This window comes from Psammomys obesus, unplaced genomic scaffold (assembly GCF_907164565.1).
Source record: "Psammomys obesus unplaced genomic scaffold, mPsaObe1.curated_primary_1811, whole genome shotgun sequence".
NCBI lineage: Eukaryota > Metazoa > Chordata > Mammalia > Rodentia > Muridae > Psammomys > Psammomys obesus.
The window spans coordinates 19,930,862-19,945,582 of record NW_026585797.1 but is presented as its reverse complement, the minus strand read 5'-3'; the positions used below and the strand labels follow the sequence as shown (position 1 = coordinate 19,945,582).

The 14,721-nt window shown below is 43.1% G+C and overlaps 1 protein-coding gene across 1 annotated transcript; it reads left to right on the top strand.

The window, feature by feature from the left end:
* The first annotated feature begins 1,527 nt into the window (after positions 1-1,527).
* Positions 1,528-12,672, top strand: Arg1 (arginase 1). The gene is made up of 8 exons (XM_055599377.1): positions 1,528-1,661; positions 5,842-5,914; positions 7,552-7,726; positions 9,414-9,573; positions 10,966-11,060; positions 11,381-11,485; positions 11,715-11,851; positions 12,092-12,672. Exons 1-8 carry the CDS (start codon positions 1,605-1,607, stop codon positions 12,259-12,261), a joined length of 972 nt encoding a protein of 323 aa, XP_055455352.1. The 5' UTR covers positions 1,528-1,604; the 3' UTR covers positions 12,262-12,672.
* Positions 12,673-14,721: the final 2,049 nt, after the last annotated feature.

Below are 14,721 nucleotides of genomic sequence, written 5' to 3'. Positions count from 1 at the left end.
CTTTCAGGTGGGGTGCTAATGCCAGGATTCGGGAGGATGAGGCAGGAGGACCAAGAGTTCAAGACTAGCTTGAAGTGTATAGGGAGATTCTGTCACAAAGAAATCAATTTAAAAAAAAAAACAAACACCCGTGCCTATGTATTTAGATTATGTCAACAAAACGTAGTCAATATAAAAAATATATTTGGAAAGGAGGCATCAAAATGGTCCCTAGAGGCTTTGGCTTTTTCATTCAATAAATATAATATTTTTATTCAATCAATAAAGTTTATTTCATATTGGATTATTCTAAGTATTAAAGATACAGGAGAGAGAATCTCTTCCTTGAAGTATTAAAATTATCCTGGAGGTTTTTTTGTCCTCAGAACAATAAAGAAATTTACTTCTAATATGTGGGATTTAAATATATATATATATATATATATATATATATATATATATATATATATAATTTTACAGCTGGGAGAATACTTGGGTGCATTCCTTCTAGATTACTACTTTTTAAAATATTTCCTTTGTGTTGCGGGTGGCTTATGCATGTACCGCATCTCCGGTCTGGAGGTCAGAGGTCAGCTTGCAGGAGTTGACTCTCTCCTCCCACCATATGGGTTCTGGGGGTCAGACTCGGGTCACCAGGCTTGGTGTTAGTGCTTTGACCTCGGGGTATCTCATCCAGAGCCCTACTGTTGCAGGTTGACAAACAACATCTCAGGCAGCCTGTTGACACCCTGCTGGTGTGTAGATTAGAAGCCCAGCGGGTGGGTGGGTCTGGAATGCCAGGCCCTGGGTCTCTAATCTTCTTCTGCAACCTACAGGTGACTGGCACCTCACCAAACTGCAGTTCCTCCCTCAGCAGAGCACTTACTTAGCCTAACCTTGGTTTGAAGAGCTAGCGGTGTACTGTTAAGTCGAACAGCCTTTGGCATGTGATGAGAGCTCAAGTTAGTTGTTTCGCTTTCTCTATCTTGGTTATATATCATGATTCCAAAAACGATATTTTCCTGGACACTGTATTTCAGAAGTGGGATTGCCTTGGGTTATCGGGGAAATAACAACAACAATAACAGACAGTGTCACCGGGGGACACAGGTGTCTCACAGATCTGCTGCTCTTCCCAGCACCTGAAGCCTTGATGCTCAGCGGAAGGGAAGGGACCGACCCCGCTGCTATTCTAGCCTCACTCTGCGGTTTCTCAGCGGACTTATATCCTGACAAAGGTGGGTGCCCTGCCCCGAGGTTGAACAGGCTGGGAGGCTAGTCCTTCACAGGCGGTTATGAAACCACACATAATTGTCAATTGTCTGAGGAAAGATTAATGTCGTCCAGCTGGCTTTTTCAAAAGGGTGTGAACTGGAAGGATGAATAATGCTCACTTAAGTAGGGAGATGAGAGGCTCGCGGGAGCGAGCGGGGCGATTCCACCGATGGTGCGAGTTTCTGTTGGCTCTGCCGTTCTTCCACTCGGTAGGTGGAGCCAGCCGTTGGATAAACAGCTCCAACCCATTTAAAAGGGGGAAAGAAAGATGTGCCCTCTGTCTTTGAGGGCGACTGCTGGTGGTGAGCAGCTGGACAGCACCAAAGCAGCAGAGGGAAGCCTGTGACAGGATGAGCTCCAAGCCGAAGGCCATAGAGATCATTGGAGCGCCGTTCTCAAAGGGACAGGTGAGCCCGGCTTTGGATGGCTGGAACTTTCCGGGAGATGTTGCGTTTTAACCCTTGCCAGCCAAGGCTTGCCCTGCGGCTGTAAGTCTCCCAGCACCGCCTGGTGTCCCGAGTCTTCTCACCACTCACGGTAGCTTCTTCACCAGCCACTCCGGTTCTTGATTTTGTTTTGTTTTGTTTAATGTTTTCTGAGTGTGGAGTGAGAGACTGTAAGAAAACGCATTGGTCTGGTTACATAATTCATGTCTGGAAAAATGTAATGTGTTGGTGGCATCCTTCAGACTTGTTTTAATTTGGATAACTTCAATAATAGAGCGTTTGCAACTTTGTGAATAATTCATGTTATTTTTGAGCTTTCGTGATTTTATGACTATTGTCTGGGGGAGGGGGCCCTTTACATCTCTCTTTAAGGAGAACAAATACAAACTACTGAAAGTTGGCACAGCTGTCAGGACTAATGGGTCCACAAATCTCTGCTTAGACCACCTAATACACTCACTCTGCTAATTATGATGGGATAGCAAGAGTGCCTGAGGCTCCAGTGTGGTCTGTGCTTAAAAAGGAAGGGGAAAAAATTCCAAGTCAAAGACAGTATCATAACTCCTCCTAAGGTCCTTTTGTTTTAAATGGGGTCTTTCTGTTGGCTTTTAAAATAGCCTTTAGCCTTTTAAACTGTGAAGCCCCGAGGTGCACTCAGGGGCTTCTTTTCTTTCTTTTTTTCTTTTCTTCACAATACAAGTTGTGGAAGGTCAGAGGTTGGAGGCCCAGACTGTATTTGTGTCAGTAAACAGCATTTTACTTTCCCTGGAAGAGCGCCTCCATACCACCAGAAGACAGGACTCATTGGCTGACACATATTCCTTTTAAAATGTACAGTATAGGTCTGGAGAAATGGCTCCGTGCTTAAGAGCACTTGCTGCTCTGTGGGAAGACCAGGGTTCATTTCCCATGTCAGGAAGCTCCCAGATTCCTATAGCTCAGGCTCTAGAGTATCCAATAGCAGCTTCTGGCCTCTAATGAGCAAACCCCACCTCACAACCCTCACACACACTAATAATGAAGCAAACCTTTAAAAGTAAAACCCATAATACACTCGTCTGTTCTTTTGTTTTTAAAGACTTTACTTTTCTTTTTAATTGTGTATATATTAGTTTATCTCTGCAAGATCAGCATACATTCTTAACCACTGAGCCATCTTACCAGTCCCATCTATTCTTGGGATGGTCTATAAAACATACTTGAAAATGATGAAGAAGAAGGAAAAGAGGGGGATAAACACAAGAGGAAAGGAAGAAAGAAATGATGAAAAACATACTTTAGCCCATTTTACCACGGGATGCTTTGTATTGCAATAGAAGACTGACGTAGAGGTAAAACCCAAAATGACAATGCATTATGACTCACTGGTCTTTCTCCATCTCCTTTCCAGGCATCAGAACAAATCTTTTAGACTTCTCAGTTGACACTGTATTTGACACTGTATTTGCTATGATTGTCTGTAGGTTCATCTGAGGTTCGTTTTTCATGGGAAAGCCCTTCTAGGGGACACTATGCTAAAAAACCATCTCCACACTGTCCATGCTCAGTAACTCTCCTTAGCCATGGGCACGAGACTGGAGCTCATTGTGTCAAGCTTGTGAGGACAAAGGCGTGTTTTCCTATAGGAAGCCACACAGCAGAAGGTGAAACTGCCAACACATGTATGTAGTTGGCCTCCGTGAGAGTGGTAGACATTTGCCACGCCAGCATAAAAAGAGAAGATTAGAGGGAAGATGGTTACAAGGTTGAGTCTGAAAAAGTGCACACTCCCTGCCTTACCTCATTGAAAGACAGGGAATAAAGAATGAGACAGGCATTGTTTTCATTCTATGGCTGAGTTAATTAAGGCTTAGAGAGATCTGCTAATTGACTCATTGTTGTGGGACCTTTGATGTGTGCTTCCGGGCACCATTGTTAGAGTCCAAAGCTTGTGCCCCTGGACTACACTGAGGCCCACGTACAGAGCTCAGCACTGTAGCCAACTATGGCCTTGTGGCCACTTAGGGGCTGGGAATGACACTGTAAAGAATAAGGGATGCTGATAAAGCAGTTTCCAAAATGGGGAATGGAAGGCTCAATGAGCATAGAGCAATTGTAGGAAGTAGTTTTAATCAGAGAATAAAACGGAATGTTGGAATTAGAAAATGTCATTGTGAGGGGCTCGAGATGTGGTTCGCACAGAGTTTCCTACATCCACATAAACTGAGAATGGTAGATGCTTTTGTGATCCCCAAACACAGGAAGTAGAGGAGTGAGTATCTGAAGTTCAAGGTTACCCGCGGTAGTGAGTTTGAGGCTAGCCTGGGCTACATAAAAACACCCATTAACAAAACAAAATGAAACAAACCCCATACACTCCACCGATGAACCTACAGACAATCATAGCAAATACAGTGTCAACTAAGAAGTCTAAAAGATTTGTTGCGGCGCCTGGAAAGGAGATGGAGAAAGACCGGTGAGTCATAATACGCTGTCATTTTGGGTTTTACCTATATGTCAGTCTTCCATTGCAATCCACAGCACCCTGTGGGTAAAAACATTTAAGTTGAAACCTGACAGTAAGACCAAAAGAATAATCCCAGGCCTGGGGGCTCACTCACTAGCCAATGCAGCCTACTTGTAAGAGATCACACACACACACACACACACACACACACACACACCACAAGGGGCATTTATGAAAAAGCTACTGAGTGCGCAATGGGGAAATTTTTTTTCAATAGAGTCTAATTGTATAGCTGGCATGGAGCTAAATATATAGCTATATTTATATATATGTAATCAGGGGAGCCTAGAACACACCAAAATCCACCTGCCTCACCTCCCAAGTGGTGAGGTTCAAGGTATGCCCCGCTGTACCTGGTGGAATGACCCCCTGAGTTTGTCTTCTGGTCTGCAGGCATGTGCGCTGATGGAGGGGGGGCAGCACACCAGATTTTACATCCCCTCGCTGCAGAGAAATTAGAAACGTTCAAGCCAAGTTGGCGTTCCCGGTGCCGACATGGATTCCCACGTCATGCTAAACCTAACGAATATGTGCACATAGCGCGAATCAGTTGACAACAATTTACCAGATGGAAAGAAGCAGAACCCTGTTCTGCAGAGTATTCAGGGTCCCTTGGTGCCTTGGTGGAAATCCGACACCCAGGATTTGCCAGCATCTGGGGAAGATCAGCTGTCATTCAACCTGAGAGGAAGTATTTGCTTAGTTTAGAGTTACAGTCCCAGTCCTAGGATAAACACTTGTGGCTTTTGGCACCAATCTCCTGGCGGAGCTTACTTCGTGTGTCTTAATTTTTTTTTTTTATCTTAAAGTATTGAAAATCAAGATCAGAAAGATAAAGAAAGCAGTTACTTTAGAATTCTATCGGCCAGGGGGCTGAGGAAGAATTTTTCCAAAGAACTTTCTGGATGTGACCACAACAAGGTAGATTCTCCTGTCTGTGTTGGCCACAAAGGTTTCAGGTCATAGGTGACACTTAGCCTGGTTGTCTGGTTTCTTCCCAAGAGCCTAAGTTACATCCCGTTGACTGGCCTGTAGGTCTCTTCAGGCCTTTCTCTTCCCCTTCTGATGACTTTGCCCTAGATTTTTCCCAGGGTTGCAAAGTTTCTCCATTACCCTGTTACCTTTCCTGACCATCTACCAGTGTTGCAAGACCCAGCCCAAATACTCTGTTATCACTAGCATTCATGGCACACCCTGTTCCTGACTCAATTAGAAGCACCCTTTTTTTGTATCAGCCTTGAAACAACCACAGATGTACAGAAGTTGTGACTGAATATCCAAGTGTAGTGCTTTTGTACAGAATATGTGTTTCTTCTGTAGACGGCACAGTGGGCTGGGAAGAGGCAAGCTTGTTTTGGTTATTCCGAGACCAACCTATGAAGCTAGTTCTGCCACTTGTCTGCTACTTGCCAGGATGAAAGTGACTTTGTGGATCTAATCTCTTGTTCTTGGCATAGGCACAATTCACTGTACCTTACTGTAAAGACTAGATGAAAAACACTAAGGCCCTGGATCCGAGGGAGATAAAAAACTGATGGTTAATAATTCAAGTGATTAAATAAGGAGGAAGCTTTTCCTGTGGGCACTGGAGGGTAACGAGCACGACTGAAGTAGTGTCCTTTTTGTGTTGTTCAGCCTCGAGGAGGGGTAGAGAAAGGCCCCGCGGCTATGAGGAGCGCTGGTCTGGTGGAGAAACTTAAAGAAACAGGTAACTTCAAAGTTGGGAGAGGAGCCAGTTGCAGTGGGGCATGCCTGTGATCCCAGAACTCGAGGGGGCAGAGGCAGGAGGATCACTGTTATTTCCAGGTCAGCCTCGTCTACAAAGTGAGTCCAGGGCAGCCAAGGCTACACAGAGAAACCTTGTCTTGGAAAAACAAAACAAACAGAGAGAAAGAGAGAGAGAGAGAAAAAAAAGATGATCAGATAATGCCCTCTTCTAAGAAGAAAGGATGTGTCCGCAGTGACCCTCACACCAGTGATCTGAGGTACTTCTCAACCATTAGGACCATGTCCTACTAGAGAAGCAGGGCCTGCAGGGCCTGCAGGGCCTGGGGAGGAGGCCCAGGAGGTATTGCTGCTGGGATATCCTCACTTCCTTGCTTGCATGATTGGTCTTTCTAGCCAAACTTTACCACATAAGCATGTATGACACAAGAAAGAACATTGGGTGGATGATATGAGGGAGCTGGGGAAACTGAAAATGAGAACTAAAAGCTTCAAGAAATACACCTTCCTGTTGCAAGAGGATCCCTAGTCGGTGAAAACAAAGTGAGGCAGCAATGCTAGTAGCAACAACAGCAGCATCCAGTGTGCCTGCGGTGCAGCGCTGGTGAGGTGGGACCTCATGCATTTCCAGTGAGAAAGCAAACTGAAACAGCCAGCCTGGAGAGCAGGTTGACAGTATCGCCAACGTACAAGACCTGCACATGAGTAACAGCAACATTTGTAAAGTCTGAGGGATAAGCATCCCTTCATAAAGCTAGAAAGAGAAGAGATGATATGGACGGAGCTAAGGTAGGAGGGTGTGTGAAAAGAGGAAGGAAGAAGGAAGAAGGAAAGAGGAAGTTGGGGAGGGAGATCATTTACTGGCAAACAGAAAGCCCAAGTAAGTAGCCTTGTTTTTTGTTAGATAGAATAAACTGATTAAATATTAAATCAGGTGAAATGTCTTGAAATTGTTGCTAAATTTCAAGCCCACAGAATTATAGTAAATTCTTCAACAATGGCTACTTCAGTGATGAAGTCCATGTCAGTGTTGCAGGAGGCTGTCCGGTTGAGAAGCTCATGTCAGGGCTTTCATGACCGAAAGCACGGTCGGGCCCTTAGGAACTTTGGATTCCCTGCCTTTTGTTGTTGTTGTTGTTGTATAACAACAAAGTTTGCATATCCTGGACACTGAATTGGGAGGTTTGATGATACAGGAAGATGAAGGTTTCAGTAAGGGAGGGCTCGGGTAGGAAACCAGGAGCACAGAGGCAGGGTCAGAAGACTCAGAAAATGCCCCGACTTTTCATGACTGCATGTTACTCCTTCTGATGTATTTTATGTGGGATATATCAAATGTTTGCTTAAAAACCAAGCATGTGTGTTATAGAAAGACAAAGAGCATTTACCACACGGGAGCACACACACACACACACATGCATGCGAGTTTGGGGTGGGGCTTAGAACAAGATGATGCTCCCTATTAGATGGAGATCACACAGTTATCATTGCCATCCTTCAGCATGTGGTCTCCATGGAAACAGGGAGGGCCCGGCATAGGCAAGTGCCAGAGGGAGGGAGGTGATGGCTAGTGACCCTGTGTTCTGTTCCCATTCAGTAATGTCAAACTTTCAATTGCAGAGTATGATGTGAGCGACTATGGGGACCTGGCCTTTGCTGATTTCCCTAATGACAGCCCTTTTCAAATTGTGAAGAACCCCAGGTCTGTGGGGAAAGCTAATGAGCAGCTGGCTGGAGTGGTGGCCGAGGCCCAGAAGAATGGAAGAGTCACCGTGGTGCTGGGTGGAGACCACAGGTCTTGTGAACTGCGGGCATCCCTGGGGACTGGGCACAAAGGGCATAAGGGGACCCAAAGGAAGGGGAAATGCAGACAAGAAAGCACTAAAGGATGAGAGTGTGTGTGTGTGTGTGTGTGATAGTAGTATTAGTTATTTAGAAATAATGTAATAATTAAAATAATATTTAGAAATATTAGATTTTTTATAGAAACATAGATCAAGCCCTATTTGAAGTCTTAAAAATATCTTTATCCATACAGCAGAAAATACATAAAATTGTGGTCTTAAATTTTATAGTAATTAGCCATTGGAGACAGTCATAGTTTATTCAACTTGATTACTGATTATGCACACAATTCATTTAGGTGAACAACTTTAAAATACGTGTTTTTCATTTCAAAGTACTATAAAACTTTTAAAAGGACACACATGAATACATGATCAGTTTAACAATTATTACATATTAACATATATACAGACAAACACACACATATACATATATATACATATGTATATGTATGATGTATGTGTATATATATATATATACATATATATATATATGTACAAAAATACATCCATATTACCAGATATTTAAATTTACATTTTCACCAAAGCAGACATTGGTGTTGTGCCTAGAGCCAGTTTACTGTTGTCACACTGGGACCATGTCCCGGGGTGGCCCGAGCAGCTGCAGAGCGCGAACCTTTGTTCGGCTGCTGCTCTTGAAGCTGTCTCCTTCACTGCCCTCAGTTGCCCCTGGCACCTGTGAACAGGGCTTCTACGAGAAAGTGGCAGTGGACACTGGGCTTCCCTTTCTTTTCTAAGCGGGAACATTTGGAAGTGGAAATGTTAGGAGTGCAGATGGCCCAACGGCAAGATACTTAAAAGTAACAGCAGACACCAAGCTGAATGAATGAGATACTTAAAAGTAACAGCAGACACCAAGCTGAATGAATAAGCAACAGCTGCACTTGGAGGAGACGGATACTTGGTACTCTCGAGTGGTATTTCCAAGTGTGATGGTATTGGCATCCTATGTCTGACCCACTGTGTTAACTTCTCTGCAAGGTAGCACCTGGCTCTCCCATTCCGGCCTCATGTTTGGAGCCAGAAGTGTTTGGGATGGGCTTTGGTGATCAGAATGGGTTCTTGCATGGAAAGAGAGTTAGGTGGCTAAAGGAGAGGAGCCAAGCACTGGCTGGACAGAGGCAGTGGCTGCAGGAAATTAAGGAACTTCCTGGTGCTTCTCCCCAATTATAAAAGGGCTGCATTTGGAGGGAAAAAAAAGAAAAAACTGTTCAATTCTCTGCCAGAATTGAACACAGATAATCAAGTACTTAGCAAGAGAGAGCAGAGTATAAGAAGAAAGACAGTGCAGCCCCCAAAACTAAAGCGTGTCTAAGGGCTAAAGGATTTTTTGTTGTGTAGCTAATGCTTTTTCATTAAGCTATGATTTGTGGTTTTATTATGAGGGAACTTTTAAAAGATAAAATTGTCCGTGACTTTCATAGTGACATTATTAAGGTAACCGGGGCGAGAACTGCCTTTTCTCAGTTGGTACACTGGTGTCACCAGCACCTTTAAGGTCTAGGCACAAGCTAACTGGACTTCAGGGATAATCAAATAGGCTCAGTTTGTGAGCTAATGATTTGATGTGCTGACATTGTAAAAATGATGTTGACACAAATTTTTTTCCCTCCCAAGTATGGCGATTGGAAGCATCTCTGGCCACGCCAGAGTCCACCCCGACCTGTGTGTTATTTGGGTGGATGCTCACACGGACATCAACACTCCACTGACAACAGGCACTGGGAATCTGCATGGCCAACCTGTGTCCTTCCTCCTGAAGGAACTAAAAGGAAAGGTAAAAGGCTCCTTGGCACACTGATAGAACTCTTTGTAGTGGTCAGCAAACTGAAGCCAAATAGGGATTCTTCATTTATTGTATAACCTGAAGGTATTGTCTCTGCAGTAAAAAAAAAAAAAAAAAAAAAAAAAAAAAAAAGATAAGGTTGATAAAGGTGGACAGTTGTCAAACTGTTTCCATCAGGACATGTCCCGGTGTATCCATGAGGGATTGGTCACATGACCCCACAGATGCTAAAACTGTGGGCGCTCAAGCCTCTCCCACAATATGACACAGTATTTGTATGTATCCTCCCACAGCCTTTAGATCAGCTCTAGATACTTATCATACCTAATGCAAGGTAAACGCTATGAATATAGATACGTAGTTACACCTGCACTGTCCCTGGCTGATGGAAGCATGGATACAGAGGGCTGATGTGTTCTCTTTGGATTGTTTTTATTTTATTCATTCATTCACTCATGTGTTTATTTTTTAATTTTTAAGACAGGGTATTTCTATGTTGCCCTGGCTGCCCTGGAACTCACTTTGTTTCAGGGCAGGCCTTGAACTCACAGAGCTCCACCTGCCTCTGCCTCCTATGTGCTGGGATTAAAAGCATTCGCCACCATGCCTGGATTTTCTTTGGATTTTTAAACTACCCTTTTAAGTAGATGGGGCAAACTTACCCTTTCTAAATAGGGCTGCAGAGACTCAGAGGGTAACCAGCCTGCCCAGAATCATGCCAAGTATAGTTCGAGGCAACTGCATACGGTCCTCCTGGTTCCTACGTCTTCTAACTACACACCACAGGTTTTTCCTTTTTTACCAAGTGACCCCTCCACATCAGAGCCTAGTCAAAATGGCAGCCTTGCCATGCAGGCTACAATAATCTTTTTGTGATAGGTTCTTGCTAGGTTTTGAGGCTGAGCAGGAACTTTCTGCCTGCTGAGTGCTGAGACTAGAGTGTGGCACCACGCCTGGCTTTCAGTGGCTCAAGGTCTTTCTTTACTCTGGCAAGCAGTTACCTGAACCGCAAGAGGAAGAACAGCTCCCAGCTCCCTAGGGACATCTTTAAAATTCTGGATTAAGTCCTTTTGAGAGAGGGAAGTAGAGATGGGAGTGGGAGTTACTAGAGTAATGGGAACACTCTTTGGTATTAGAGTCCTGGAAAAGAAGCTGAGCGCTGCAGAAATGGGGCATGGAGCATCAAACTACCTACCTATAAGGGTCCAGCGTAGGTTTAGGCCACGGGGCAAAGCTGTTGAGGCCAAACTAATCAAGGCTATCACAAGGGGAGGCAGGTATCCGTTCCTAATCTTACATCATTTTAAAATCACTTCTCCTAAATGTATACTCTGAATGTTAGACATAACATATTTGTCTAATCAGAAACACTGTTGTTTTTAGTTCCCTGATGTGCCTGGCTTCTCCTGGGTGACTCCTTGCATATCTGCCAAAGATATCGTCTACATCGGCTTGAGAGATGTAGACCCTGGGGAGCAGTAAGTTTATCCCATGTCCTTTCATATGCTAGGTGTGATTTACTGGCCAAATGTGCAAGAGGTTATTTTAAATTGTTACTATGTATACACGAATACGTGTAGGCATATACATAAGCTCTGTCTTTATATTTACTTAGACACAGAGGTATCATTTTTGTCAATGTACAATGATTTACTCATAAAACACAACTGTGGGCATATATACACAGTTCTCGAGACTTATTTTATGTCCCTTATTACAGCGATCTTCCAACCCAAAGGAGACATGAGAAAGGTCAGCCTTATTAACTGTAGATTAACTTAAATGTTTTATTTTATAGCTATATTCTAAAAACTCTGGGAATTAAGTATTTTTCAATGACTGAAGTGGATAAGCTGGGAATTGGCAAGGTGATGGAAGAGGCATTCAGCCACCTACTGGGAAGGTAGGATGCTTTTGTGTGCATGTCTGAAAATAACTTCCTACTGACGTTCTTGCCAACATAGGCTGTTGGCAACAGTAAAAAAATAAAGTTTAGTAAATTAATAACAATAACGACAATAGTAACGTTTAGGTAAAAGCATGGGCTGTTTTTACAAAGCAGGATAAGGCCTCTATCTGATCACTGATTCTGAAAGCACTTGAGACTGAAAGCCTTTCCCGTTTGTTAAAAGAAAGAAAAGGCCCGTTCACCTGAGCCTTGATGTTGATGGACTGGACCCGGTGTTCACCCCGGCGACCGGCACACCTGTCCTGGGAGGCCTGTCTTACAGGGAGGGTCTCTACATCACAGAAGAAATTTACAAGACAGGTAGGTAAAAACCAGAGGCCATAAACAAACAGCTGTGCACTTGGCCATTGCAGATGTGGGCCTCTCTGACCCGAAAAGCAAGCCTGTTAGTACTTCCGGAACACCCATCACGTGATGACATATATAATATGTTTTCTGCCAGTCACCACCTCTTCTCCACTAGACACATTCTAGAGTGAGTCGCTACAGATTTTTAAATGGCAGTTGCCTTCATCAACTATGTCGTATTTTTTGTTGTAGGGCTGCTCTCAGGACTGGATATCATGGAAGTAAACCCAGCTCTTGGGAAGACACCAGAAGAAGTAACACGTACAGTGAACACGGCCATAGCATTAACCTTGGCTTGTTTTGGGACTGCTCGGGAAGGCAATCACAAGCCAGGGACTGACTACCTTAACCCACCTAAGTAAATGTGGATGCCTCACATGAAAATCAGCTGACCATGAGAGCAAGCTGAATAGACCTCAGGAAACGGTTCTCCTCCAAAGGGCTCGTTCTCTTAGGAAAAAAAAAAACAAAACATTTTTTTCCAGTAAGTATGTTTTCCAGCAGTTCCTTTCTGGTATCAAATTGGGAGTGTGGAAATTCAAACAGCTATGAAATCCGGAAACATGTACTTCCCATTTTAGCAGAAGTTGTCTTTTAAAAGTAGCATAAATTAATTTCCAATTAAAAATGCACCAGCGTTTAAAATAATTGGCACAGTGCCGACCCACTAGTGTGGCATTATGATAGTCAGAGACAGCGGTATCCAGAGAGGAAGCCTGTGTCCACGGTTGTTCAAAAGATGTGATTTTTGTAATAAACTCTTTATAATAAAACTCTGTTGTCTGCATCTTTCCAAATACATGCAACATACTTAACGCATGAACATGTTCTAGCGCACACACCTGCCATACCACTCTATGTGTTTATATGTATCATTTTTTTAAAACAGAATGTATATGCCTGTAAAGGATGCATGTATCTGTAAAGACTCCTACAAGGCATAGAAATAATCATCCCTAAAACAACGGAAGCCATTGAAGCCACTAAAGGTTGGTCTCTGTCTTAGCTGTGAAATTGGTAATCATGGGCCATATCCAAGTTCACTGATATAAAATGACCCCTTTTCTAAGCAAACGTAATGCTGGTATCTTAAGCATGATGGTCATGCATGCACACAAAGATTTCCAAACGTCTATGCATAGTCACTGGGGCTATCAGAGTGACCCCTACCAAGAGCTACTAATACATTTTAGCCTTCCACTGTGTCACCTCGGCTTTGAGAAGCCCCGCCTCTCCTCACTGCTCCCAGCATGCCTGGTTAGCTAAAATCCTTAAGCATCCTACAAACCCACCTTGGCCCCGAAATAAAACGAGGAAAGAGGAAATACAAGTGAGAATAAAGTGTAATCATTAGAACAAGTACAGAAATGTGTGTTTGCCCTAACCTGAGCTTCAGTGGCAAATGCGGGGGACTCGGAAACACAAGTGGCTCCACAAAGGGCTTTTTATCGTTGTTTTAGCAGCTGCATGTTAGTAAGGCTTGACCATCTGACTGTTCATTTATAGACCTAGAGTTTAAGCCTAATTATTGCCTCTATGGTCTTTGAAATAAAGTTTGAGTTAATTTTAGAAAATTACAATGTACCTTTAAAGTACCTTGTACAATACAGTGGTCACATGTAGTTACGTTAAAGCTTAATAAAAATGTAAAATTCAGTTCCAAATTTTAAATGTCTACTAGGCACAAGCAGCTCGTAAGTGCTGTAGTGCAGCCTGGGTAGGCACAGAGTTCTTTGTCACTGCAGTCATTTTGGGCAGAGCCAGTTACTCATTGAAAACAAGTGCCCAAACCCCACAATACACAACTGCAGCAATTTTCTTCCCATTAGTGTCTCTGATTAATAACTCTAAAGCCACATTCAGAGAAAGTCATATTTCTGTTTTTTAAGGTAGAGATGGAAATTTGAATTTTTAACAAATTTACTGGAGTGTATATGTCCTTGAGAAAGTCGTAAGACTGCTTTTCATTCTTCTTTCCGTTACACACACACACACACACACACACACACACACACATACACTATATGTATGTATACCAGTGTCAAATGTTCCCATTCTAGGATCTCAAACTAAAGCCATCTAGTCCCTGAGGCACAAAGACTATGTTGCAAATACATTAAAAATAACAGTTGGAATCACTCCTACTATAAAGTTTCTGGAGACTATCATTAGCCCAGAAACACTAACAATGCCATCACATGATTTTAAGGTAGATTTACATGGCGAGTAAGGATTTAGTGACTGCAAGGATATGAGCTACAGAAACGAAGGAGGGACATATTCCATGGTAAGAGCCTGAGCTTTGGCGGCTAGGTCTATCATTGTGAGTTTTTATGAAGAGTATTTCGTGGTTCTAGGGATGGTATTAATGTCTATCTGTCATGCAGAAACAAGGGCAGCCTATGTCTCCCTCATGGTAGGTCATTAAAGAACTAGATAGTTTGTTCGGTCAGCTTTGCTGGCTTTCAAATGGTTAAAAATGCCATTTCCCTTCAAATTAGCTGTGTACTGTATTTAAGAGTTTTGAGGTTATTAAAAATTCAGAGTTGGAAGAATCTGCCAGGTGAGGATGAACCTGGAATGAAGTTAAACAAACAAACAAAACATACCAGGGGACTGGAGAGATGGCTCAGAGGTTTAAAAGCAATGACTGCTCTTCCAGAGGTCCTGAGTTCAATTCTCAGCAACCACGTGGTGCCTCACAACCATCTACAATGAGATCTGGTGTCCTCTTATGGCACGCAGGTATACATGCAGACAGAACACTGTATATATAAATATTTAAACAAACAAACAAACAAAAAACAGACCACAGAACCAAA

What these genes read in the sequence shown, in the direction of transcription:
- Arg1 (XM_055599377.1), top strand. Translation starts at nt 1,605, where the DNA reads ATGAGCTCCAAGCCGAAGGCCATAGAGATCATTGGAGCGCCGTTCTCA. An exon ending in GTGCTGGGTGGAGACCACAG is followed by an intron (nt 7,727 to 9,413) that starts GTCTTGTGAACT and finishes TTCCCTCCCAAG; the next exon opens with TATGGCGATTGGAAGCATCT. An exon ending in TGAAGGAACTAAAAGGAAAG is followed by an intron (nt 9,574 to 10,965) that starts GTAAAAGGCTCC and finishes TGTTGTTTTTAG; the next exon opens with TTCCCTGATGTGCCTGGCTT.